We start from the raw sequence: 27,560 nt of genomic DNA, 5'->3' as shown, positions 1-27,560 counted from the left end.
TCATAGGCTAGGATGCTGGAATACCATTTTGTGCAGTTACTCAGGCACAGAAGTGGGGCTAGTAAGTGCTGGTGTGTTAGAAAGGTATGTTTGCAGAAGTCCTTTTCACTGGCTCACAGCCTCTCATTACCTACCACTCATGATTATTAGTGTCAAGCTGATATTGAATCCTTCACAGAGAAAATTGTCCGTGTTTGCTTTAGATACTGGCAACTGGTCCATCTTCTCAGCATTCAAACAGGATTGCCCTTGAATAACATAACATTACTGGTTCAAGAAACAGGATAAATGCTGAAAAGAGGGGAGTTTAAATGTCCAGACATGGTAAGAAACCGACACAGGCCTTATTTTATATTGGGGGGGAAACATGGATTTTTCTAGACAACATTTCTGAAACAGCTAAGTAATTGCATTAACTGTAGCCTATACAAGAAATCTGTGGTGTTAAACTTGCAATAGGCTGCAAACATCATATGACATTTCTTGATCAGTATGGCTTTATAATCAGGTAGCCCATGGGTGACAATGTTAGGCTATAAAAGGTCCTCAGGGGCTTACTACTGAATATTCTCTCAACTGTTAATAAATAGTAAAAACAAGGTTCCCCAAACTGACACACTTAAGATGTGAACAGCATATAAAAAATTAAAATGAGCTATATTTAAACTTCAACAGCTTACCCGCGCTAGTATTAACTAAACTATACCTCACCAAGTTTTAGAGTTTTCTGGCAGATGTTAAAGGGGCTCACATACAGTATTTCAGGTAGAAACATCCTAGAAGATAAACATTAGAACATGGGGCGCATGATAAAATAAATCATGTGGATGTAATGTGCAGCAGAGTTAATAACACTTTATTGTATATTTGAAAGTTACTGACAGAATAGACCTTAAAAGAGTTTACCGCGAGACAAAAATTACTTAACGACAATGTATGGTGATGAACGTTAACTAGACTTACTGTGATCATTTCACTGTATGTACAAATATCAAATCATTATGTTGTACACGTGACACTAATATGTCAATTACATTTAAATAAAAATGATAATAAACAAACAAACAAACCAAAAAGAGGGAAGTACAGTTTGACTCCCTTGGAAGAGAAACACGATGAATTGCTAGGAACAGAATTTTCAGAACTAAAACAAAGCCACAGTAAAGCTTCCTCCTGTCCTGTGTTTTTAGAATGTGAATCTGCATTCACCTTCTAAGCAAGGCTAAATTACTTATATAAAAAATATGCACAGGTTCTGTGGGCACAGATGACCTGAGAATGTAGTTTTCTAGGTATATTCATTAACATTTGCACTGGTACTGATAGCCTTCTCTGAGACTTCAAAGGACAAAGCATGTGTGTGTGCACGTGTGTGCCAGAGCACGCACATACACAGCACATGCACTGCTGGTGAGAGCACACGTCTACCTACTTAGGTGCATTTTCCAATATTATTACTTTGCACTGTGTATCTAGATTCTTGACTATCTCAGAATCTTGTTTCGTTTAGTAAAAAGAAAACAGGACTTTGTAGGTAATAAAAGGCAGAACGACATGAAAAACCATATAGCAGAAATGTCTCAGTGTAGACAATAGCAGGACACAGTTTAATAGATCCTTTGGAGACTTAAAACACTTCTTTTATTTTCTAATTGCAACCCTTCGGTGTGTCTCATGCAATGTTTCTTCCATTTCTCCAATTTCTTAGATGTCCAAATGTGCTCATTCCAACTCCTTGTGGGTGAATCACAACAGCTGTCACACACAGGCCCATAATCCAAGGGACCATAAAGTGGCACATCAGAGGACAGCTAACTCCCACAGTCACAGACAGAGGAACAGTCACTTCCTCTTACCTCGCAACCTGATCTGGGCAGGATGCCGGCCCCCAGCATGGCAATGGGGGTGGGCGTCCCATTATAATTCGTGATTACGTTTAGGGGGAATCCAAAGGGCTATAAGGTAAATGTATTTTATCGCCTAGGCTGATAAGGCATCTGATGTGTTCATTCTGTCTGCTGACTACTCAAAGGGTTCACGAGAGTGAAATATAAGAGAAGCAAACTGTGGAGACCGACTGTTTTGTGAAATCATACTCCATGAAGTATGCCATCTGTGATAGCACCGTTCTCAACCGACAATGGATCCCCAGTGCAATCTGATATGATAAATGGTTTATTTTATAGAGTTCTGAGTTTGGAAGTATCTGTAATTGTTTTCGGTCCTAAACAAATGGGGTACAGTACACAAACTGAATTTAAGTTCCTGAGAATGGTGGAATTAACTCTACCTGTGTAAAAGCTGGTCTTGTATATCATACACAATTACATACAGTAGGACACAAAGACAAGAAGAAAAAGGAGTAAGGAGAGACAGAAAGAAAAATGGGAGAAAGTAACGAAAGACAAGAAAATATAAGCACGGCATCATATACACAGTAAGTGTTAAAACAGTTTCTGGATGGATGAATGAATGAATGAATGAATGGACCAATGACTTGACTACATGTGGGAGATAAAGCAAGAAAAGTAGATAAAGCTTTGGGCAGATCGTCAAATAATAAATATTATTTAAGATTTTAACCTATCACTGCTAAGCTAAACAGTATGGAAAACTGTACATATACATTTGGGCAGGAAACACCTTTGTGAGAAGCAGGAAAAAAGTGGCCTTCTGGGCAGAGGCAGCCCCGCAAAGCCATGGTGCTTCTATGGAAGAAAACTGCACCCCTTCTCGGGAATGAGGGGAGCAGGGAGACTCGGCCTTAGCAGAGTGTACCAGGCCGCTTTCAAGGCCATTTGTTCCTCTGGAAGTGGGCGCCAGCTGCAGCGTCACAGGCACCCTCCTGGCACCACAGACAGCCGATACTTGTCTGGTAAGTGAGCAGGGCTAAGAGCTAGTCGTCAGCAGCATGGGCTTTGTGGTCTGACCCTGGTTCACGTCTTATTTCTGCTAATTATAGTGATTTAGTCTTGTACACATTACTTAGTCTCTCTGAGGCCTCAATTTCTTCGCTGATAAACAGGTAAAAGTGTTGTTAAATTTATGTTTATAATGATATAAAAGAAAGCACTTGGAATAGTGCTTGGCAAACAGTGAGACACAATAAATGATAGCTATTACTATTATATCTTTTTTATCCAAAGCATTTTGCTACTTAATCCTGACAGCTGTCTCATCAGGTAGAGATGGCCAACTACATTTTATACAGAGGAAACAGGTTTCAGAAGGGGAGGTGGCTGGGCTATATGATTCGAGTCCAGCTCTCTGACTTTCAAAGTCCATGCCATGTCCGCTACTCTTCCTCTTGTTACTATTCCTGCTCCAAACAAAAGACAAAAAAAAAAAAAAAAAAAAAAAAAAAGCCAGACTCAAAGGAAAAATGGTACTCTATCAGTGTTTCCAGAAGGTTCACTGTTTTTCTAGAATGAAAATCATTAACAATCCAAGTCCACCTTCTTCCTCTCCAAGCAAAAAATTCTTAGTTTTGCTTTGACAGAAAATGAAAATCCTCCTCCTTGTAATTAGCTTCCAGATTCTCCACGGTGACAGAAAGTGGCACACCACCACCAGTGTTCAAGCATGAAGGCTAAACATGATTCATTCTCTGGAATGAAAGACAACCTGAATCCAGTTATAAGCTACCCGTTAAAGTCCAGAATAACGTCATGCAGGCAGGACTGTGTTTTGGCCAAAAAATATCTTAAAACGAAAACTTCCTTCATTTAGATATTCAGATATTTAATGCAACATATTTCAAAACTAATATGCATTATCTGTCAGGAGACAATTTAAAATCTGAGGTCATATACTGTCCTCAGAAAATAGTAATTATATAAGGAAGAACAGTAGAACAAAATTGGAAAGAACTGAACTCTCACTTCCCTTTTATTTCTGTAATCTTTAAAGGGTAACTCTTGAGCAGTTCGTTTCCAGTGCAAAGGAAAGAATATTTTCTGTGACATCAATTCTAAAAATTATTTTAACAGCTATATGAAAGAGTAAAAACTGATCATGATACAAGCTCCTTTAGTAAGGTTTGTGTTTTCTTAGCATAAAACTTTTAAACGTTTTAAAGTGGAGAGATAAGATTGTTTTCTGCAGTGAGGTTAAATAAAATATAGCTTACCAGTAGCGCCCACTGACTTTTCATCAGGACTGTGGCTGCCCTCGGTGGGGGCTGAGAGAAGGCTGGAACAATGATGCAGGCGGGGACCTGGAGCAGGTCCAGGTTTCGGTGGGGGGAGGGGGGCGGTGAGCTGGGTACTGACTATACGAGCGTGTTCACCTGAGGAAATGTAACAAGCTGCACACTTATCTGTGCACTTGCTATATTTATGTTAAACTTCCACACCACTTATAGTGAAAAAGATCGACTCCTAGACAATGACCCCATAGTTGTTTGTCATGAAATAGGGCTGGGAAGCAAATAAAAGAACACGAACCAGCCATCTCTGGAACCCTTACAGCCCTATCTCACCTGACCAGTCAGCACTCACACGCGCCAAACTCTTCCTCAGTATTCTCCCTGAATATATGACCTGCTTCCAGAAAAGCAGGGGTCCAATTTAAAAGGGCATTTCTATGGGTAGGTAATGGCTTGGCCCCTGACCCCACTACCATGGTTGTTCCCATTCTCTAGGGATTTTCCTGCAGGGTTCATTTTCCAATTCTGGGTCAAAGACCAACTTGGCCATGCAGTCAACGGCTGACGCAAGCAGAGCTTGATGTACTTTACAATAACGGTACCATAAAAGCACATTTCATCAATTAGAGACAGTTTACGAATATAAAATAAAAGGAAGTATAAACCACAATATTGTCATCATTTACATTAACAAATTCACAGGCATAAACATAGGGAAAGATAACATCCCAAATTAAAGTACAGAGCCAATAATATCCAAAGCCAAGGTAGTCCTAGCTTTAAAAAAAAAGGGGCAATTTAACTTTATCGCCTTTAGTAGTACTGTATTGGAGAGTATTTTCCATTTGTCTCATAGATTTTCCTTTAAGTTTTCACTAATCTGAACTTCCTTTAACTTATATTCCTCGTGACTTTGACCAGCATTGTTACAATGGACTGGACAGGGAACTCTGAGAGAAAAACTGCCCCAAATATGATAAAATGCCACCCTAGTAATCTTTTTGCTTAAACATGACTTTATTCCTTTCACGTACTTAATCAAAAATACTTGCGGGTAATTTCTTTGCTAGTTTACACCAGCGACTTCAGTGGAGTATAGGTTGAAGTTGATGCAAAAGCTCTATTTGGACTTGAAGGTGGAATAATTTTTTAGAATTGAATTCAGTTCTTCAAAAAAGAACAAAAGACATGTAATTCCTGTTAATGTTTATTTGTATGGAAAAGGAAAGAGAGAAGATGCCACAAGAAAAACAAAGGGAACGAAGGAAGGAGAGTGAGTGCTCAAAATGAAAGAGGAGCGAAGGAGAGGGGAGCAGAGAAAGACAGGGTCACCGTGAAGGACGGGGACTCACACTCGGGGCAGGGGCGTGATGTGCGCGATGAGATTACGCCCAGGCCAGACCGCTAAGTGCACTTCATTCAGACCAGCTGGGTGAGGATGCGGGGCAGTGGGGCATGACACTCTTCAGGATAACACTAGCTAAGGAAGCACTTGGAAGTTGTTGCTATGAACCCAGCCAAGCACTGTCCATTTTCCACGTACACTGGATCGGGTTACTAGTGTTCATGAATGAGAAGCATTCATGTATACTTAAAACAGAAGAAATGCTAAGAAGAATGTTTCTATATTGTCAGTAAAACAGGCTACATAGCCTCTAAATGTTTTAGTCTGCTCTTTACTATTACAGATGAACACAAACAAGCTTTCTGAGATATAGGCTTTAGATTCTCAATGTTTATAAATACACGAAAAACAATTATTACTGAACAGCAAGTTCAACTCCTAGGCTAGCCACACCTTCCTATAACCAGACCAGTTGCACTGATCTATCTCAAGAAAAATTATCAAACGAGGGGCTGCTCAGCATTAGAAGCACAGAAAAAGAGGCATTCCAGAGCTTTTGCAAGACAAAGCTGACAATGAGAGGAGGAACCCAGGCCAATGGACAGCAAAGATAATTACACACCCAGCACGGCTGTTGTGGAAATGGAGGTGTCTGGCTATCCTCGTCTGGTAATACGGAACATTCAAATTACTTAACCACCCTGCATTCGGGTGCCATACTTACAAAGTGACCTCTTCCTAGGTCTGTTGCCAGGAAGACCACTGCCTTGCCAACCAGGGTGTGGTCAGTGAGCCCACTCCGGAGAGGCAGTTCATCCACCTCTTGGTAATCCTCCTGGTTAAACTGCTTTCTGAGCCTTGCAGAACAGAGAGGATCAGACCCTGGACTTCAGAGCATTTGCTACAGTAATGACACCCTGTCATGTGTCAGGAAGAACTGAAACAACTCTCCCTGGTAGCCCCTGGCCGTCTCAAGGTTCTATAAGGAGCAGATGGTTAGGTCCACTCCCTGGTATTAAGTCCACACGTAAACAACTCTAAAAAGTCTGACTTGTCAGAAGTACACTTAATGAGAGTTTTACATGTAATTTTGTTAACTTATACACATCTGAAAAGTTAATATATTGTTCTTCCATAGGCTCCATTCTCACAGTCATAGAGAAATTCAATTTGTGCAGGAAAAATCCCTGTTAGCACAACCATTTGAATCTCTAACAGAGAATAGAACAGCCCCTATGATTAGCATGTTGGTGGCTTTTTATTACTAGCCACGTGTCCTCGAGTACCAGCTATCTAACGTCGGAGCCTATGTTGTCATTTGTAAAAGTGCATTATACCACCCGCTCTTAAGGTCGTGTGTAAAAGAAAAAGCACAAGTACTTTTCAATATGTCTGGTACTGTGTGTCACTCAGTGAATGTTAGTCATCCCCCACATTTCTACCCCTATCTAATATTTGATGCTGGCACACAAAAAATGAGTGATGGTTCATTCACCTGCACCAGTAGATATTCCGCCTTGGGGCACTTGAGTGTAATCTGTTAAGATTCAAAAACGTAAAAAAAGGAAGAGCCACCATGTGGACTATTCTCTATAGTCTTCAAACCCTAAAGTGAGGATGGCCCAGCTGGACTCGTCCATCCTCATTCTGCAGTGAGACTCACTTCTTTAAAACATTATCAGATTAACAGATGCTTTGTTTAAAATGACAAACATCATGGAAGAAACAAGATGAGAGAGAGTCCCGGTCAGACATCGTTAACCGGTTTTCCATAGTACCCCTTCCCATACTTTCCGTGCATATGCCAGAGGCGGCTTTGAAACCAAACTCATGTCTACAGTAACTTACAGCAATTAACAGAAGGGAACCCGGAAATGGAGGCGGGCACGGCAGCATCAGGAAGCAACGGCATCTAATGGTGCAGTTATGACCTTGGAGAAGAGCGTCGACCCATCACGATCGCTTTGCCAGACATTTGGGCCTCTCCAGAAGTGACAGTGCACACGGGTCATCTTAAGATCCTTTCATATGTACTGTCTCGCTTTTCTGCTGCAAAGTCAGTGTGTACTAACTGCTAGAAAAATTTACTATGGTGTCACGCTCAAAAATATTTTCCCACCTACAACATGTTGCTGGTCTGGGAAGACTATGGCACAGACACTTCGATTTAACTGTCTGAAAAACAAAACCAGATTTTAAGGTTGTGAAAATGTGCGGAAAGGGTTTAACTAGCTATCTTTTTCAATTTGGGGACTATCATTTAAGGACTTGCACAGAGTAGATACTCTGTACAGATGGATCAGGATTATCAGATAAAATATAGGGTCTCAGTTAAATTTTTATTTCAGATAAACAAATAATTGTTAGTATTAAGTATGTGCCATGCAATATTTAAAACATACTTACACTAAAATTTGATTGTTTCTCTGAAATTCGAATTTAATGGGGTGATCTGTATTTTTTTTTCCTGAATCTGAAAACCCTTGGATAGATAGATGGAAAAGTCATAACAACTAGGAGTTCAAATCCCTGAGCCCAATGCCCAGATCCATTACCAACTGTGTGATGTTAAGCTGATGACTTAACCCCCTGGCACTTCTGTGTCACTCTCTATGAAACAGGGATGATACCTGTCACAGCTACCTCGCAGGGTGATTATGAGACTCGGATGACAATAATACAGCAACAGCAGCAGCAGCAACAAACACATAGTGCTCGTTATGTGCTAGGTACTATTCTAACTGCTTTACGTGACCAACTCACTCAATCTTTGTAACTTTTTGAGGTATTTACTATTATCAGTCCTATTTAAAAATTTACTATTACACATGGTCTCATTATTCAAACAGCTAACAATATAAATTCAAATGCGGCCAGGCTCCAGAGTCTATGCTCTTAATTTACTGCCGTGAAAAATTAAAATATGATAAATGTATGTGAAAAGATACAACAAAAGGAAATGTACTATTGAAGAATTAAATTAGACCAGGTAAAAATAAAGCTACCAGAGGAAAAGCGACCCCACCCTCTGCGCCCAGAGGCGTCTGCAGCCTGGGGCACAGGGCTCCGATCTGCTACGTTTTTAAGAAGGTTAAAGATGAAAAAGACCAGTAGTTCCATGGGGAAGAAGCTGTGAAAGATCATTTATGAGTTAACTAACCATAAGATGGACAAAATTAACCTTGGTGTGGACAAGGGATTTGTTGAGATGGAAAGGAAGGACAGAACCCAGAGAAGCTGAGAAGAGCAAACTGGCAGGGGGTTAAAGACTGAATCAAAAAAGGTCTAAAATAAGCCATAAGCAGATATTCATGACCATCTCGGGATTGTGAATCTGCACTAAAGCAGCACGATGGGGCTAACGAATGTGATAAAAAAAATGACAAATGGAAAAATAAATATTTCAAATTTTGCCTTAAAGATATTAAAATGCTTTTAAATAAGTTTAAATCTGTAACCATGTTGAAACATTTTTGTTGTGTGTGAAGCTGTTTTAAATGAAAAGCATTGTTAAGAAACATTACTACTGAAGAAAATGAATATTAGAAAATGATTTTTTTCTTTCAATGAGAGCAGACCTAAGGATTTTACATTCCTTAACCAAAGTATGTAACATATGTGTTTGTATAGAAATAGAGTGTTTGGTAAATAATTCTTTACTCCAGATTATTATTCACTCTTAAAAGATACACGACTTCTCTATAATGTACTATTATAAAGCAACAAATGAACATTCTCTGCGTGACTATCACATTTGTTTCTAAATCTAAAGCTGATATGAACTATAATTTAAGAACTGTTTTCACTGACCAATAGGTCGTCTTTACAGATGTGCTTATCAGCGTTCTGTTTAGTGTTAGTATCTAGACAAGGAGTTGGCAGCAAAGTTCCTGTTTCACTAATTACATTCTTTTCCAAAAGTTCACCCCGCCTGGGTGTCCAGGTAATTGCAATTAAGTCAGGAATCTGGTAATTAGAAATTCAAGTGCCCTGCCAGGAACAATACGCGTCCTGCTGACGTGCTGCCCGCCAGACCTAACTCACGTGGTAAGGACGGACGCTGACGGGCAGGCGCAGCGCAGGTGCTGGTTAAGCGACAAGCACCGATGGAGTTTCTCCCCGCCTCGTGCCCCCACACCGAACGTGTCATATCTCATTCAAACGCCTACAAACCTTTTTGTGACTTCGGAATTGCGTAGACAAAAGCGGAATCACTCAGTCACAAACCATTACTCTATCTCACGTAAAATCTTTCCAAGATAGGAAGGGGAGTTCCAGGCCCCCAGGTCCGTTCAGGCAGCAGAGTCGGGGTACGAAGGAAATTAAGGGTCACTGTATCCTGCTAATCAATATGTGCCCAGGCTTTCCACAGGGCCTAGGCCACTGAAGGTAATTAATAATTGTTGAGCGAAAGAATCTTAGAACCAGTCAACATTCTAATTCCAGAAAACTTTTTGTAACGTACAAGAATAAACATTTCTTTCACTTATTAGCTGACTAATTTTCATTAAATGAACCAGACTCTATCTTCAGCAAACCTCGTATTTTCAAGTAACTACTGAATATTTACAAATTCACTATGTAATGAACATTTCGGGCAGGAGGGCAAAAATGAAACGCGTAACTTTTAAACTATCTTTAAAAAGCAGTGACTTAGTTTTTGGCTGATTATTTTATTGAAACCATCTTCTAGCTAATGGAATAATTTCACCAGTTTCTTTTATTCCTGACACCGACCACATAAACTTACTATATAACAAGCTGCTAAAAATGATAATGTAAAACTTTCATCTATACGACAATTTACTATTTTCCAAGCACTCACATTTTCTTGTTTGATTCTAAAAAGCTGAAGATACACAACTAACCAGTACCTTCTCAAACGATTCTTTCTTACGCCAAGATACTGTTGACGACTAAAAAAAATTTAAAATAAAACCCCATTCCCAAGCTGCAGCGCCTCTGGTTATACCTCCTCATGTTGAAACATGATGAAACATCTCGGCAAGGTGTTCAGGACCCTCCAACTCCTTCCTCCGAAAGTCACTAGCCCCGGCCAAACCTGCCTATTCATGCCCGCCTGTCTGTGAGGCTACCTTCCTCTTCAATGGCACCAAGTCTACTGCCCTTCAAGGCCGGATCACCCCAGACCACACTGTACTTTCAGCCCTATGTCACAGTAACTAGCACTTGTCGTGTGCAACAGGGCCCCACTTCTCCAGCTGCACTGGAAACTCAACGAGAGCCGGAACTGCGTCTCTCTCACCCTGACGCCCTCAGTGCCCAGCACAGGGTGAACGAGAAGCATCTATGCAACGGCTGTCTGTCCTCTGATCACCAGGCCCGCTCCTTCCAAACGCCATGCCACCAAAAGGGCGGCTTTTAGAATGGCAGGAAATAAAGAGCCTAGCACAGGGATCAGGATAAAGCGGTCTAAGAGACCACTGCTGCTAACACGTGAGGAAAACCCTGGTGTCATTCAGGGAGGCATCTGGCGTATCTTAACTTCCTAACCCTACTGGAAGCAAGGTGAGGGTGCTCATGTAGAGAAAGCCATGGGATCCAATGGGACAATGACCTCGCCACTTAGCTCGCACATGGGGAAGGTGTCTGTCCTGCCAGACTATGACACTGCTCCCCTTAAATGCTGTACAGTTCATCCTGCAGCCGCACATATTCCCCACAAAGTATGAATCCATAAAATACTCCCTCAAAATTCAAAAATTCTGCAAAAGAAACAAAATTATTGAGCAACGTTCATGCCAAAATCAGTAATTCCTCTGTAATTAAAAAACTATTCCCCATTCCAGTTATGGAGTATATTGTTGGTGTCATCAGTCCTATCTAAAATTAAGGTTTCTAAACTTTTATTTAATTCTAAAATCGAGTGTGATAAATATTACTTTTTTAAAATTAAAATATTTGTCACATTTTCAAAATCTGAGTAAATCTGAAGCATCATTAGGTTTGCTTCACATCTGCCTGTTTAAATTTTTGGCTCAATAGAATTCCCCCATAAAAGGACTCAAATCAAGTACACAGAAATCTTATTTAAAATATATTATTAAAAAATAAATAAGTAAAATAAAATATATTATTTTTCTCTAAAGTAATTCTGAAAGAATCAGTGTTGGCAAAGATAAATTCAAAATATCTTTATGTGGGTCATACTCTAAAAAATATAAGTAAAACTGATTAAAAAAAGATAAAAGATAGTTTCGATTTTTAATATATCATGTTATATCTGGGATCGATCTATATAATTTGTAAAAAGAAAAAAAATTCTTTAAAAATTAATACAAAACCGAACTTCATAAGCCAAGTTTTTCTTTATATATTTCAAAAATAATGTCATATTTGAATCTCAAAATAAATTTTAAAGATATTAAGAAATTTTTTTCATAGCATTTCAAGTCTATAAAACTAACCAGAATTACCAGAGACTTCGTTTTCTATAACTGGCACGCCAGTGAAGACTGCCAAGGTCTCAAACAAATGTTTCTACCGGAAGAAGAAACTAAGATCATCGAACCTGTCAACGGAAGCCAGGGAGAGAGAAATGCAGAGCACTCTCCAGCTACCCCAGAAGCACATCGACTGCACAGTAAGAGTCTACAGTGAAAAATCGCTTCGGCGCTAGAGCGAAGCCTCGGGAGCCAGCAATGCGCGAGAGGAAACTGCTGTTACGACGGACGGCTCTGTTAAAGGTGCTGATCGCTTATTTTCAGTGTCGTCAGTCAAATATGTTCCATTATTTCTCACTTTCATTTTTCCAGACTGTTTTTTTTTTTTTAAGAACACTTTCGGTACATGCAGAGAAAACCGTTCCATCCCTGAAGTCTGATGGCAAATGTGGAACCAGAAGCTGTGGCAGGCAGAACTCTAAGGCGGCCCCGGCTCCCCAGCCTCGGTGTACGCACCCAACACTGCTCCCTCCCCCTGAATGTAAGATTGTGACCATGACAACATTCCCGTGATTATGTTACAATTCAGGGCTGGAGAGGTCCTGAGAATGCAATTAAGGTCCCTAAGCAGCTGGTTCTGAATTACTAGATTACGGCGGTGGGCCTGGCCTAAGTAGGTGGTCCTGCAGGAGAGGCGGGAGGGGCCTGAAGCAAATCTCCTGCCAGCGCACGGCTGTGGAGATGGCCGTGTGGCAAGGAATGGCCTGTGACTGATGTCCAGCAAGGAAGTGGAAACCTCAGAACCAGAGCCACAGAAAGGTGACTTCTGCCAACAACCACTGGGCTTGGGAGAGGACTGGAACCTCGGATGAGACCGCAGCCCCTACAATACCTGGATCTCAATCTCACGAGACACTCAGCTGAGGGCCCAGTGACTGCCCACGGAAGTCACTGGGGTAATGAGCGGGTGTGATTTTGAGCTGCTAAATTTGTGGCAATTAGTTTTTAGCACTAGAAAACTAATATATTAGCCATTTCCCTTTCCTTTCAAATCTAACCAGGAGGCACCTGTAAGAGTACTTAAATTTTCCATTTTTTAAATGTTAATTTTCTATCTTTATCAAGAGTATTATAATTAAATTTAAGAAAGAAAAAAGACTGCAAGGAGATATTACAGTGAGCACTAAAGGCTTGAAATTTAAAGTAATTATTTACATTTATGTTTTCTCCCTAAAGCAAAAAAACCGAGCAGCTAGTCCCAAGGGTACTTTCTGTAAGTTCTATAGCTGAATTTACGTGACAAAGACACAAACAAAAAAAGAGTACCTTACTGGCAAGACGAAAACCAAAACCGTAAAATAAGATAGGTAAACTAGTGATTACTCTCTGCTAAACTGATTAATGACCCGTGTCTTTTCTAGTGGCACGTTACTGAGGACCTGGCTTGATTCAGAAGAAAAAGTAACTTGTTATTTCTTAAGGAAATGAACTAGTTGTGAAGAAGACAGCAGAGGGGAAGCAGTGTAAACGGTCTTCACGGCCACACAGCAGAACCTCTCCAACTGCCCCTGGGTGTACTCAATGACGCTACCGAAGCCCCGTCACCTCCCAAACCCCGCTCACGCTGCTCTGAGAAGCCCTCCTCCTTCCCTCTCGGGCCAGGGGACGTGCTCGCCTCCCGACACGTCACTGTGTTTCCTGCTCAGCTCGTCTGTGCTACGTATTTCTCCAATTATAAAACTTAGTAAAATATGGAACCAAGTGATACATAAACGGGAAAAGAGGGTGCCGAAAAAACCCTCCTCCACTAAAGATGAATGAACTGCTAAAACAGTGCCACAGAACCAGGTATGGCTGGGATCACTGTAAACGGTGGCTGGAGAGGGACATCCATGTAAATGTGCCTTTGTGTGTTTTGTGTTAAAATAAAATGTGTAACTAATATGCCATTGTTAAACGATTTGTTTGAACCAACTTGACCACCCACACCCGTATGAGTGACACCTAGTAAGTGCTCCTTTTCCCGGTACAACTCAATGTGCACAACTATTTCCCACGTACCCTGCTGCTCACTGGGCGAGAACTAACCTCCCTGGGGAGACGGGAAAAGCCTCAATGAGGAGCGAGGAGACGCAGGGTCCAGCAGGTTAGCTGTCTGCTCACCGGCCTCACTTCCTACCACTACAACATAAGGGAAATGGACTCTATAATTTCTCATGTTCCCGGTGGCAATAATTCTATAATCATATTTAAATTTTATTATAAAATAATATAACTACATTATTAAAAAACACTATAACTCATTGCCATTAAAAAAAGCCTTCAGTTGGGCAGTAAGGCTATTACAAGATTCTAAGGAAATTTAAGATAGTTTTATGTGGCTGCATGTTACAAATCTCAGTTTTAAAACAGAGCATTTCCAAGGGGAGAAACTTAAACCAAAGTAAAGAATGGTGACATCACACAGTTTCTGGGCATCCAATCTGGAAAAGAATAATTTCATGTTCTCATAAATCAAATTTACAGTAAGATATATCATATAAATAATGAAAGCCACAAACATGATTTTTTCTGACTATATTAAACAAAGCGAAGTCTTTCAAACTAAGGACCTTACAAAATCATTTTCACATTCAAGTGATGATAATTATAGCCAAGACTCAGGCACAAAGTCTCAGGATTGAATAATTGCCTAGTGGGACGGAAAAATAATAAATTGCTAGTATTAAAAAAAAGGTGCACAAAATTAAATAGGTTGTATACTACTCTTTTTATACCTCTGACAAGAAAAAAAAAAAAATCAAGACACCATGTCTCGCAAGTGCTGTGGCCAGCTTTCATTATGCAGTTAGCTTACATTCTAAAATGGGGTATTTGAAATAGGGTAACTAAAGTTTGTAAAAATATGTTGTTAGGTGCTGTTGTTTGTTTATAAGTTGCTGTGTTTGTAGTACCTTTGCCCATTTAATTTTAAGTTCTTTGAAGCTAACTGCACCTTTTCCTTTATAAAACCTTCTACTTTGCCTTATAAAATGTTCTGTATAAGCGGCCCTTCATATTATAACTGTCTGAGAAAGGTAACTACAAGAGTCTACTTTAGAATTCCAAGAAGGGTAATGATTAAAAACATCCATAAGTAAACTTTACTTTGTTTCAGAAGAGACTGTGCAAAAGAGGTGCCAATTATACTGGGGAAGAGCGATCGGCTCCAACAAGACTTATTTGAGAAGCAGAGTGTAGCATCTGTCTGCAGTTGACACCCATTCCAACAGGCATGCTTTGTTCTAGACAGATCCATTACCATTCAATAACCTGGTTGAAAGCTATTCCTTGATAAATTCAGCCACACTAGACAAGTCACACAGGCTCTGAGAAGCTGGACTGTCTGGAAATAATTCAACAATGTATGAGGGTCATTTTCTTCATTTTACAAAAAATACAACTTCTGCTATTCAACCTGTATTCCCATTGCTTCATCTACAACATAAAACAGCACAGTTGCGGACAACACTTTCTGACATCATTATCTGGTAAAGTATGAGGTGCCCGAGCGCTGACAGTATGTGCAAGGCCTCAACCTTCAGTTTGTGACAGCCCATTTCTGCACACTGCTGTTCTGACTGCATTTTCAAAATAATTACCTATGAAATGCACAAAACTAAAACAAAGTAAAACACTAACATCAAATCATATAACTACGCAGATTACAACAGTACTTTTAAATAATTTCGTGAAATATACGTGCAAGATTATATATGGCTATGACAAAAGGAAACGATATGAAATGGGAAAATACCTCTATTTTTTTCCCATAAATATACCAAAAACTAAGTGTGTGGCATCTGAGGACTGTACCACTGTCTGAGATCCTGTCACTCAAGAATTATCTGTACACTCTCACTAATTATATTATTACATTCTCCTAGTAGTATAAATATTCATTCTTTTTCTTGCCTTCCTCTGTCTGCATTAATTGATAAACACACAGGCACAGGAAATCTAGATACCTTTAAGCTAACACTCAAAAGATACAAAGCATGAAATTCAAAATTGCTGCATATTGCATTTCAGTATAAACTAAAATAGAGCACACCAATTTAAGAGATAACAAATCACAAATACTGTCATCTCAAATAAAAACAATTCCTTTAACATTTTTTGTTTAACGAGAAACTATTGTATAGTCTCTTTCCGATTATTATTTACTGAACTCCAAACTACATTTTTCATTAATATTTAAGTTGATAAAGCAAACTACCTGGATCTAGTTATGTTGTGCTCATTTCTATCTGCTGCTTTAGTTTAAAGCACATTTTCCTTTATTTCACTTTTCCACAAGCCATAAAAAAACTCATTTCTAATTCATCCGTTCGTTCAGCTTAACCTCTCTTCTCAGCAATTAAAGCACTCTGCGCATCCCTCATCTATCACACAGCCAGCTAAATAATGCATTGCGTCCCCCGCTCATCTTTTATCATCCCAAATGACAGGTATTAGCATATCTCCCCAGTCAATTACAGTGCAGCAGAATAATCACAGCATAATTGGGCGAAAGCCACTCTAATCACCAACCCTGCAAACTCGCAGAATAAAAACTGAGTGGCAGTTCAGACAGGCCTTGCTCTTGTCCATGACTCAAGCCAACAAGCCTGGCAGAACTCCATTTCCTTCCTTTTCAAACTTATCCTTTAGGGAGGTCAACTTATCCATCCGTCTTATGTGAAAAGAAAAAAGAATGTATACATCCATGTATACATACATGCGTGCAGTTATTAATACTTGTGTTTCCAGATGTTTGCACATACTATTAAATAGCACAGTGAAAAATTCCACTGTTGTTCAGAAAACAAAAAGGCATTTTATGAATCTCGTGTCATTGCAAGTTCTATTTCATGGCTCATATTAAGGTAAAACAAAATATAAATTTTTTTATAAAGGTTACTCATTTACTATCAAAACTGAAGCCCTTCAAATGTCAACATGATGAAGGTACCTTCTGTAGCTTAAAAATCAGGATTTCCAGGCTTCTTTCCAAATCAAATTATTCACGTATCACAGGGAATATATTTTTAATGGGATATCTTGTTATTTTTATACTGTGGTAGCATACGATAATTTTTTTAAAAAATTACGGTGATATTAAGTACAGGTTAACATGTAAGAGAAGTTTATACTTTTACAAGGGGATTCAATAAGGAGACAAAAATAGGAATATGAGAAACTAAGAAGAAATTATAAACTTAAGATACAATAAATAATTTTAAGTTGAGAATGGTCAAGAAATTTGAACTTATTTTTGGAATGCTTTTGATAAATTTATTGATTTTATTATGATATTTAATGTGTAATATCCAATTCTCATTTTAAATAATCTGTTCATTTAATACTCCATTCTTCACCTTCTCTCCCTCAGTGAGATACAAAAAAAGCCATTCTGAAGTAAAAATTTAATTTGGGGAAGAGCGACGGAGGTTAAAAGGTATTTCTTATAAAAACACACATGGCTTCTTATGAAGCAGCCAAATAAGTGCTTTAAACTGCCACATGCAGCTACAAGAAAATGAAAATTTCCGTAGGATTTAATTTACTCTATCTCGATCACGTAGAGCATGAGTCGTATTATTCCCTGGACTTCTTTCCCCTCCCACGCATTCATCACTCCTTTTTCCAAGTCTACCTGAGGCCAAAGGAAATCCACACCTGAGGTATGCTCTGGCCTGGAGAAAGAAGGTTCCCCCACTGCCCTCATTCAGCCAGAGGGAGTGTCACCATCATCGAGCAACCTCGCTCGATGATGCAAAGAGGGCAGCAAATCACAGCACCAAGTCTCAGTGACCCGGCGACCTGGGATGCACAATCACTGCACGCTGCACGGCCACTCTGGCGGTGCACAAATGAATAAATTATATGGCAAAACCCTCTGCTTCGTGATTCAATAGCAGCCACAAAACCAACAGAATTCAGACAAGTATGAAAATTGGCCATTATTGCAACAAAGCAAAGAAGATATAAAGTCTATGACTTTAATTATTTAGAATTTGTGAGATCTTTAGCCACAACTCTGTCGGACAATTCAGTCCTTCTATATACACAAAGACACTAGAGCAATTATACAATATCAAAAAGCCGACTGTCAAAAGACCAGAGTAAAAGCAGAATTTAGACAAAACAAATAGTCTCCCAGACTTTTTCTTGCTTCCAAATCCTGTTATTTTAAAATTATAATATGAAATGTTTTATTTGCATTATTATTTCAAGAACTTTGCATGTATTTTTCTTGGCTTATCTTTCCAAATGTACCCACAGGATACATTACTTCAGCTGTAAAATGGTAATTTTATTGCTTATTGGGGAGTATCTGTTACAAGTATTTATCAGTGATACATCTGGTATGCAAGTATTAATTCAACAGGTTTTTCTTTTCAAATCTGATTTTTAAAAATCATCTCCCAATATATTCCTTAATTCATATAAATGTTCTCCTTGGCTTTAAGCATCTTGCAACATATTGGCTCTTTCAACACCAGTCACTTTGACATTCTCAACTGACTTGCAAAAATTGACATGGCTTGGGTAAAAGCCAGATTTAAGGCAGTAGGAGGGGAGGGGGAGGGTTTTCACCATCTGAAGAAACAAAACTGGCTTCAAAATTTGGCACTGGAGAGAACCTAAACCACATGCAATCAGAAGCATCCCTAATCTTCCCTAGAATAATTTCGTTGCTCCTTCCCAACAAATCTTAAGCAGCTTGATGTTTATTAATATGGTCATAGCAACTCTGTGCTGAGGCATTTCACAGGCAAGCCCAGAAACATGCCTCTAATTATTTGTGCATATCCCAAATGAACAGGTGTTTGAGGGTGGGGATAAGGAGAATATATGCATTCTTATTATTACCAGAAAATTAAGTCCTCAAAAAATAGTGCCAGAATAATGTCTCCAGGAAAAAATGGAATCAATCAAAGTCCAGAATATACCAGTAAATAACTTCCTTCAGCGTAACTCCTCTCCTCCCTTAAAAAGATCACTTCTGCGATCCACAGCACCTAAGGCCATGTTTAATTCCTAACGTTTTTCTTTTACAAAAGAAAACAATGTAAGTCTGACAAAAGCAGGCATGAACTGCACTGCAGTATGCTCCCCTCCACTTACTTGGCGACATCATTAGAGCAAACCTTTCTGCACAGATGTACTGACTAGATCTGGTGACTGAAACCATGCAGTCAGGAACTCCATCTACAAAATGTGCTGTCTACCACTACCTGACAAAGCATTTGGTCTAGAAGAAATGGAGCTCCTACTACATCCAAAACCACTTGGTCATGATAAAGTATTTCTGACTTTTCATAAAATGATCTGGAAAAAATCATTTTTATTGAGGTATGTGGCTTACTGGGTACTTTCATGCCAATTAACCTCCATAAACATCTTGTGATTACCTAATACTTCAAACCGCACACATACACATTCCAATTGGGATAAAGAGCTTTTAAAGAAAAATAGTGTTTTCACTATTGAATGTAGATCTAAAATGATATTGGAGAGCCCTAATACACTGAATTGAACCACATGAAATTGCCAACATTAGACCATTTTGAGCTGTAAAAATCACAATTCCGTAAGACTCAAATCTAACACATAACTCCGGTACTGGGAGGACTAACAAGCACTGTTAAAATTATGTATAAAGGACATTGGCCTGGGAAGCAGAACTGTAGATTTTTGCTCTACTTTGCCATTAAATAGGGCCTAAAATAAGTCACATTACCTCCCTTATCCTTATATTCATTGTGAAGAAAAAAAACATAAATATTTTGAGTTACTTTTCCTCGTTGAGGAAATGATGAACAAATAACTGACCTGTGAATCTGAGGCTTTAGAAATTAGTCAAGGCTGCTCTAAAAGAAATTAGTAAAGGAGATTAAGGATAGGAAAAAATCAAATTCCCATATTTTGTCTTTCTTTTGAAAAATTTACTTGGCTTTATTTCATGGAAAGATTTGTCTGCGGACAAAAAGTATTTATATTTTTCCCAAGACGATGAGAATAGCTTCGACTAGTAAACTAACAGGAAGAAATCAGAAGAAAAATAAATAAGGACAGAGAGGAAGGTTTAACCGAATGAATGTGGGAAAACGTGTAGCATTTCAGGGCTGAAAAGAACCTTGGTGATAAGAAGAAATCTGTTTTCCAATCTCATACTAGGGTTTAAAACAAAAGATAGGACTCGTCCCTTCCAGTCAAGTAGTCTTAGTTCAAAAGAGCCGGCCAGAACTGCTGCTCCATTTAATCCGAATTCAGAAGTCAGGGAAGACCCCCACAACTCTCGAGTAACTCTCCCTCCTGGCGTTCGAGACCTCTCATCAGTAAGTCTGTGTCTCTTTCTCTCTTCATGGCATATGCTTTGGGCCTTTCACAGTCTCTGTCTTTTCTAAATTTTATATTCATGTATTCTCTAAAGACAGATTTGAAAAAGCAGCTAAAATAGCCTTTAAAAAGATAATTAAAGCTGACAAGCAAAACTGCAACAAAATATTACAGGTGAATATAAATAGAACATTCCCCCCAAATCTTTCCTAAATAAGAATAAAGCAGATTTGTTTTAAAATCAAACATGTAAGTGTTTGAACCACCAGCAGATGGCAGAAGAAGAGGCTGGGAAATTTTCTAACAAAAGAAGGGAACAACTCAACATGGATTCCCAGTCACGACTTCAGGACTGCAATGAATTCTTTTTCCTTCTAGAATCTTTCTTTTACAGAAAAATAGAAAATTCTTTTGCCTTATCAATATATATTCTATAATGTTAACTGAGATTCAATTACTGAAACAGTAAAGAATAAACTTGGTCCCCTACTTCTCTAAAGATTTCTAATAGATTTTCATTCAATAAGAAAATGTAAATGCAAACACAAATCCTTCATATTATGAAAAGTAATATGAGTTGATAAGATTATGAACTTCAAAAAGAAAATAGTTGTTGGTTTCCTTTCAATGACATTGTCACTTTCACCTAAGTGACGTTGTTACTTTCACCTAAGTTAGGTGAGTTAGCCAAGTAAATTCACTAGTACACACACACCCTGGCAAGCAGAGAGTTGAGAAGAAACAGAGTTAATGTAACTTTATAAGAAAAAAAAAAAGTGTTTTTCAAAAGAAGATGAATATAAGCTTTCATGTGGTTACCTTAATTAAAGGAAAAACATTTTAACAGGTAGAATCTTATTACGCAAGGCTAAACATTCTAAATTTGAAATATTGTATTGATAATCCCCAGGCATAACCCCATGTAAATCAATGAATGAATGATCCACTATAAGACATCACCAGAAAGCTCCCTAATTTCATGAGCCTGTTTAAAACTTTTCTACTCTCAAAGTCCAACGGGACAGGCCAACTTTATTTTAAGGATTTATTTTTTACTCAACACAACATCTTTTCTGTTTTACATTGCTAGAACAGCGAATTCTTTCTATTCTCTACGTATCTGCTCCAATCCTCAGGTTTTTCCATCGATTAAACAAAAAGGCTGTTCTAATTGTGTTATGTTCAAATATCTTGTCATATGAATACTGAGAATCTTTATTTTCTAGACCAGCTCTGGCCAACAGAGCTTGCCACCAGCAGGGCAATGACACAGAACGAAATCAAAGACTAACTGCAGAACTCCATGAATAATGGTATCTGAGTTAATAGTGAGATCAATCGGAATCAACTGGTTGTTGGTATCAAGCAGAACCATTCAACAGCTTCAAAAGCATTAACGATAAATATATCTTCCTTCTGTCAGGTTCTACAGAGCCACGATATACAACACCAAGCTAATATATTAACCTAGGTAATGAGAGGATCAGCGAGAAAATCCCACAACAGAAACAATGCAGTAGTAATGTTAATATCGAGAATTTTTTTTGCTCTTAGCAACCACAACTATTATACCATGTATAGAACTCTAATCAGCAATACTTATTTACTGTCAATATGGATATAAAAAGATGAACAAGATGGAGTCTCTGAGCACACAATCTTATTGGGAAAAATAAGCCACATAATGGAGCTGGGCCAGGCCATTGCTGTTTCCCACAAACAAAATAAAATGGAAACAAGCTGGCAGGAGAGAAACCCCAAATAAGTTGCAAAGGCAACGGCTGCTCTATGAGCTCATGGAATGAGAGCTCAGAAGAAGTCTGTGATACTGACGGATGACGTCACAGAAGAGGGAGGGTGTGAACTCAATGTGGACGGCAGGATAAACTTGAAACGCCAGCAAGAGGATTGGAAAGCATTCGAGGGGAAGGCAAGGTCTGAGGTTAGGCTCGGAGTGGGGTTAAAGGCTCAGTATAGTTAGAAGACTAAGCTAGTTGGGAGTTAGAAGGCCAGTTTGAATTAATGTTATTCTTCTCTAAGATGTTTATTCAACTGAGATATGGTTAAAAAGTAATACATAAGAGTAAACAAATGTAGCATTTACTTTAAAATTTTATTTTTAGATATTTTAAGCTTAGATTTTTCTCTAAAATAACAATAAATCTTAGGTACCTAAATTCCAAAAATTATTGCCAAAAGAGAAAAGACATATTTAAATATCAACAAGAAATATTTTTTAAAATTGTACTTAAATATTCAGAGAAAGAATAATGAGACCACTAAAGTTCTCAAGTCCAGGCCCACCTCTGCTGGTGATGAGTCATGACCTTGGGGAGCAAGAACCCTCTGGCCTTCAGCTCTCTCATCCCTAACCTGGAAGAAAGTTACATCAGAGGACCTCGAAGACTTCCTGCAGTGGTAAAATCTTAGGATTTTAAGGAAGTGTAGTTTCCGGAGCAGACTCAAAGAGGGAAAAAACGTCGGAGGGAAGAGACGAAATGTAAAGTGGGTCCTATAACAGAGCTCTGGAGAAAAGCTCTCCCAGGGCTTAATACGCACTCCTAGGGTCTAGTTGAAATGGTGGGGGCAGAGAGGACAGGCTGGCACTCTCCCTCTCTACCAGGGACTGATGACCTCCACTACAGCAGAAGCTTGAAGGGTGCCCAGGAGTGGGGGCTCCGTCGCCTGTGGGCCCTCGGGTGACCCATATTTTATCGTTTGTCTTCTTCCCATTCTTTTTCAGAACATGTATACTTACCCTTGGATTTTCTTCATCATTCATTTTTAAAATGACTTTCCCACATATATGTTTTTTGTAATAGTTTCTATCAAAAATCATAAAATGAGCATAAAATTCACTGTTCTGTTCTTCCAAAAAACATGCTAGCCAAAATAGTATATCAAAATGTTTTAGATTTGTGGAATTTTAATGCCCATTTAGAACTGGAAAACAAATGAACTGGTTGTGTGTGTGTGTATGTGTGTGTAAATAAAATATATTTCTATCCACTCGCCTTTCAAAAAGAAGTTTTAAAATTATTTTGGTAACCAAATTATATTACTGCCAAACGAGTAAGCACTAAGGACTTACCCAAGGAAATATATTGTACTGAACAAAAGATATATGTTTAAATTCACCAAGCATTTTCCTGAACTTGACTTCAAAGGTTACTGATGGCATCTACATAGTACTTCTTCTATACCTCCACATGCAAATGAAGCCATCCTCTCCTTATAAGAACCTCTTACCAATTTATTCACACAATTTAAGAATTACTAGCAAATGCTCATAAGTAAATCTGATAAAAAAAGATAGGTCTGGAAGATTGTACTTCTAAAAAATATGCAACTGCCCCTGTATTCTCCGTCTCGGTGCGACTCATCATCTACCCCCTGGCGTCAGGCTCAACTCCTCCGTCCTCCTCGCCTCGCACATCCCAGTGAGGAAACGGTCCTGCGGACTTCCTCAAGCATCTCTCCTCTTCCACCACGCCGGCTCAGGACCCCAGTGCCCTTCACTGTCTCCGGCAAGCCCATCCTCCACGAAGTGGCCGAAACTGTCGAAGTTGCAAATCTAACCACTACTTGCCTTAAAACCTTTTGATAGCTTTGCATTTTCCATAGGATAAAATTCAAACCTTTAACCTCTTCAGCTTCAGACCCTGCCACACAAGCAGGCTTTAACCGCTTTTAGTTCCGATTTTTTTCATGCTTCTCCTCTAACCTGAAAATAGCTCTTATTTTTCTGTCCTCCTCTCTTGCCTAAATATAATCCAAGCCCGCAAGCTCCACCCAGGTATCGACTTCCTAGAATACCTTCCCACTCAACTCCACTGCACTCCCATAATCCTTTACATGCTTCTAGCCTGGAGACAACCACCCTGCAGGGTAATGTATCTGCTCACGGGGCCTGCACCTACCAAGTGATGGCGAGTAACCTGAGGACAGGAGCTGGGATTTAATTTAGTTGTGACTGGTGCACGGAAGTCAATCACCGTTCGAAGCAGGGATAATGGAAAAGTGGATGAATGAAGCTAGAGTTATGAGCCAAAAACAGCACTGATAACATTTGGTGGTTGTATTTTGTTACCCCCAAACTCAGGGGTTGGGGGGGCTTTCAGTAAATCTTATTTCATGGCTAATTCAAAGTTAAAAATCAATTAATACTAAATGAAACTCTTGTGTTGTTTTTGTACTATTTCTCATTCTCCACAGCAAAGAAAAGAAGATAAAGAAAACACTACCACAGTCTCATCTTAATCATAATAGAAGGGAAATCTGGAATTTTGGAAGATGTAGAACCTTCACATTTGATTGAAAAAGATAAGCCCTCTCTGCTGACCTTCCAATGCACCTAGGGGAGCTGAGGAAACCTACACGGTCAGCTACATCAGACTACACACCTTGAGTCCAAAGGCGGTATCCTCCGAGGCCAAGACTTCAACCTGAAATCATAAGGAAAAAAATAATTTAGGCACTATCAAAATCTTCTATGAGTCTAGCCATAGACCAGAGCACAGGCCTGGAACTAAGACTGGCATTCAATTTACATCAGGTGTGGAGAGAGAGAGATCTGTGATTCTCTTCAAGACTTGGGTATAAATCCAGGTCACTGCCCCAGATTCCAGGTTTATAACCAGGCAAGCTTTTGTCAAATTAATAGATTTGCCTCATGTTGAAGTGGTGGTCTAAGGTCCTTAAAATAATCTAGTAACTTAGGAGAATCATCCTTCTAACTTAAATTACAAGATACTGGATATACTTTTTGATCTTTTACTGACAGACTGCGAGGGGAAAGTTATGCCTCGTAAAGCAATTTCATCGTGCTTGTGAAAGTGCTAGTAAGTTCTTGTCCTGCTACCTCAGAGTGGGTAGTCCCTGGAATGTTGCAGAGCGAGAGCTCCCAAAAGCAATACTCTGGAAGAGGCAGACAGCGTCTAAGCAACAAGTTGTGAAATGATGGCAAAACTTCAAAATTGCCTGTCAGTCTTACACATTAGAAGACAGAGCTCATTAACATGAATTTTAAAAGCTGCGTGGAACGAGACGTGTATTGATAATTACTGTTTTTTAAACATAATTATTCAGTCTGATGTATAAAGCTTTTAACTGACTGCTACGAAGTACCTATATGATGGAGAAGAGCAAGGAAAGAAGGCAATAGAACGAAGATGAGTGTTTTTTAAGTATCTAGGGAAGACAGTGGGGGTGGGGCGACGATATCGGACTAGTGGCTTCACTGCTAGTTTTAAACCTTTTAAAACTAGGCATTTGTAGTAGATGTTTTAAGTAGAAGGTACGCAGGCCGATCCAATGTATCTTGCTAAAACAAAATTGGACTCTTCCCTTGGGCGAAGGAAACACAGAAAGGAAGCTCATTTCAATAAGACTGTCATTCGGTATGAAAGTGAAGGGGTCAAAAAAAGAAATAAGGAAACAAATTGTATTCTCCAACGGCTTTACTGAAAGTGAGGCTCACCCACCACCTGGTCCCTGACAGAGACTGGTCTGGCGCACAAAGCAGGAGAAACGCGTGATTAGGTATTGAGAAGGGGAGCAGCCTCACCTTGACGAAAACCATATGCTGCTGATACCAAATGCAATTTTAGGCTAAAGACTAAAATGTTGGATCCGCTATAGCACAAAATCATTATAAGACTCACTGACAGCATTTCTGTTTACACTCGATTTCTAAAGCTAATTGTTAGATTTAGAAACAAGATCTTATTATAGACTTTTAGTTTGGAGGAAAAACCACAACTATTTGCAATTTACATATGCATATGCATGAATTTCCTAAGTCCTGTCTTTTACAACACTAGGTTACTAACCTCGAAATTCTTTACATTAAAACCTCTAATCAACATTGAAGACTTTAAAGAGAAAGCACAAACAACAAATTTGCTGAATCTTAACTACTAGAAACACTATGACATTTACTCTTGAATTATACACAGAGATCATGTCTGCATACCTCAGTGTTAGGTATATTCACCCTGGATGTGATACTTTAATATACATGCAATTATTTTAAAAATAAAAGTTTAAATTTGCAAAATCACCTCTAGAGTGAGTTCTGCATTTGCTTAACATATTTTAAAAAGGCAAAGTAGCAAGAAAATTCAACAGCAAACAGAAATCTATTTAAAGATATGGCTTTCCTATACTTGACAGCCTGGGATGACAGCAAACCCAAGCTTTCCAGTGGGGCTTAGGAACTCTCCCTGTGGCGCTGGCAGTAGCTAGACAAAAACAGGCCTTGGGGCTTGGAGGATGGAGGCGAGTTTCAGAGGCCCAGCCTCACTCTCCACCCTGGAGTCTAGCTCCAGGAGGGCTCAGAGACGTGTTTTGAAATTCCTAAGTATTAGCCAATCTAATTAAAGCAACTTTAAAAAATTATGCATTGTTCAAAGGCGCTACAGTTTAAATACATACGCACTCTAATTCAGCATCCTTTTTATTTTGTTTCTGTAAGACCTTAATTTTAATACCTACGGAAAAACAGCTGATTTTAAAAACATGAGATTAACCTCAATTTATAAGAAAGGAAGATCAACGTCACACAAAGGTTTTCACGGGAGCCGGAGGGCATCCCCCTCTAGTGGGGGCAGGGGGTATTTCAACCTTCATACACAGCTTCCAGGTGGGAGTCCCATAACCTAACTAGCAACACAAATCTGGTAAGCTTTTTTGTTCCTTTGATCATAAATTTGAATCTCTAAAAAAAAAAAGGTATTTTGTATTTCACCAGCCCAAAACGTCTATAATTCCTACATATAAACTAGAAGTAGATTTGTGTTTATCTGATGGGATTTTAGTTATTAGCCAATGATCATCAAATGGAATCTGGCTATAAAGCAGTCATGATTTTAAATAAAAGTGTACGACTGGAAAAACTTAGCACAATCCAAGTGGAAAGCTCTGACAGCGTAGCGGGAGGACGAAAGGCCGGCAGCCTGCATTCACCTGAGTCGCTAACGACGACTTTCTGGGTGTTTACTACATGAGTGCCTGGGTTTCGCTAAGGTATTGATACCCAGGCGAAATGTATGTAAACATTCATTTAAAAAAATAAATTCAAATTCCAGAGAAGATTTAATGGTGCCTTTTTTTTTTTCCTTTTTAAAATTCAGTTTGGGAAGATTTAAAACTGGCAGTACTATAAAATCATCAAAAAAAAAAAAAAAGTCAAGTTTTATCAAACGTAAAATTAGGACAGAATAAGCAAGCTCTCCTTCACACAGACGCAAAGATAACTCCAGATGCCGATGAGAGGCATAGCTGATGTCCGCGGGGG

At 39.0% G+C, this 27,560-nt stretch overlaps 1 protein-coding gene across 1 annotated transcript in view; it reads right to left on the bottom strand.

Annotated features, from left to right (window-relative positions):
- Positions 1 to 27,560, bottom strand: part of ARID1B (AT-rich interaction domain 1B) — a 380,804-nt gene that overhangs the window by 127,665 nt on the left and 225,579 nt on the right. Inside the window, 1 exon segment of the mRNA XM_039873871.1 lies at positions 24,667 to 24,708. Coding sequence (XP_039729805.1) covers positions 24,667 to 24,708 — 42 coding nt within the window.

The sequence above is a fragment of the Pteropus medius genome, unplaced genomic scaffold (assembly GCF_902729225.1).
Source record: "Pteropus medius unplaced genomic scaffold, Ma_sr-lr_union100, whole genome shotgun sequence".
In the NCBI taxonomy this organism is placed as follows: domain Eukaryota; kingdom Metazoa; phylum Chordata; class Mammalia; order Chiroptera; family Pteropodidae; genus Pteropus; species Pteropus medius.
This window is presented reverse-complemented; position numbering and strand designations above follow the sequence as displayed.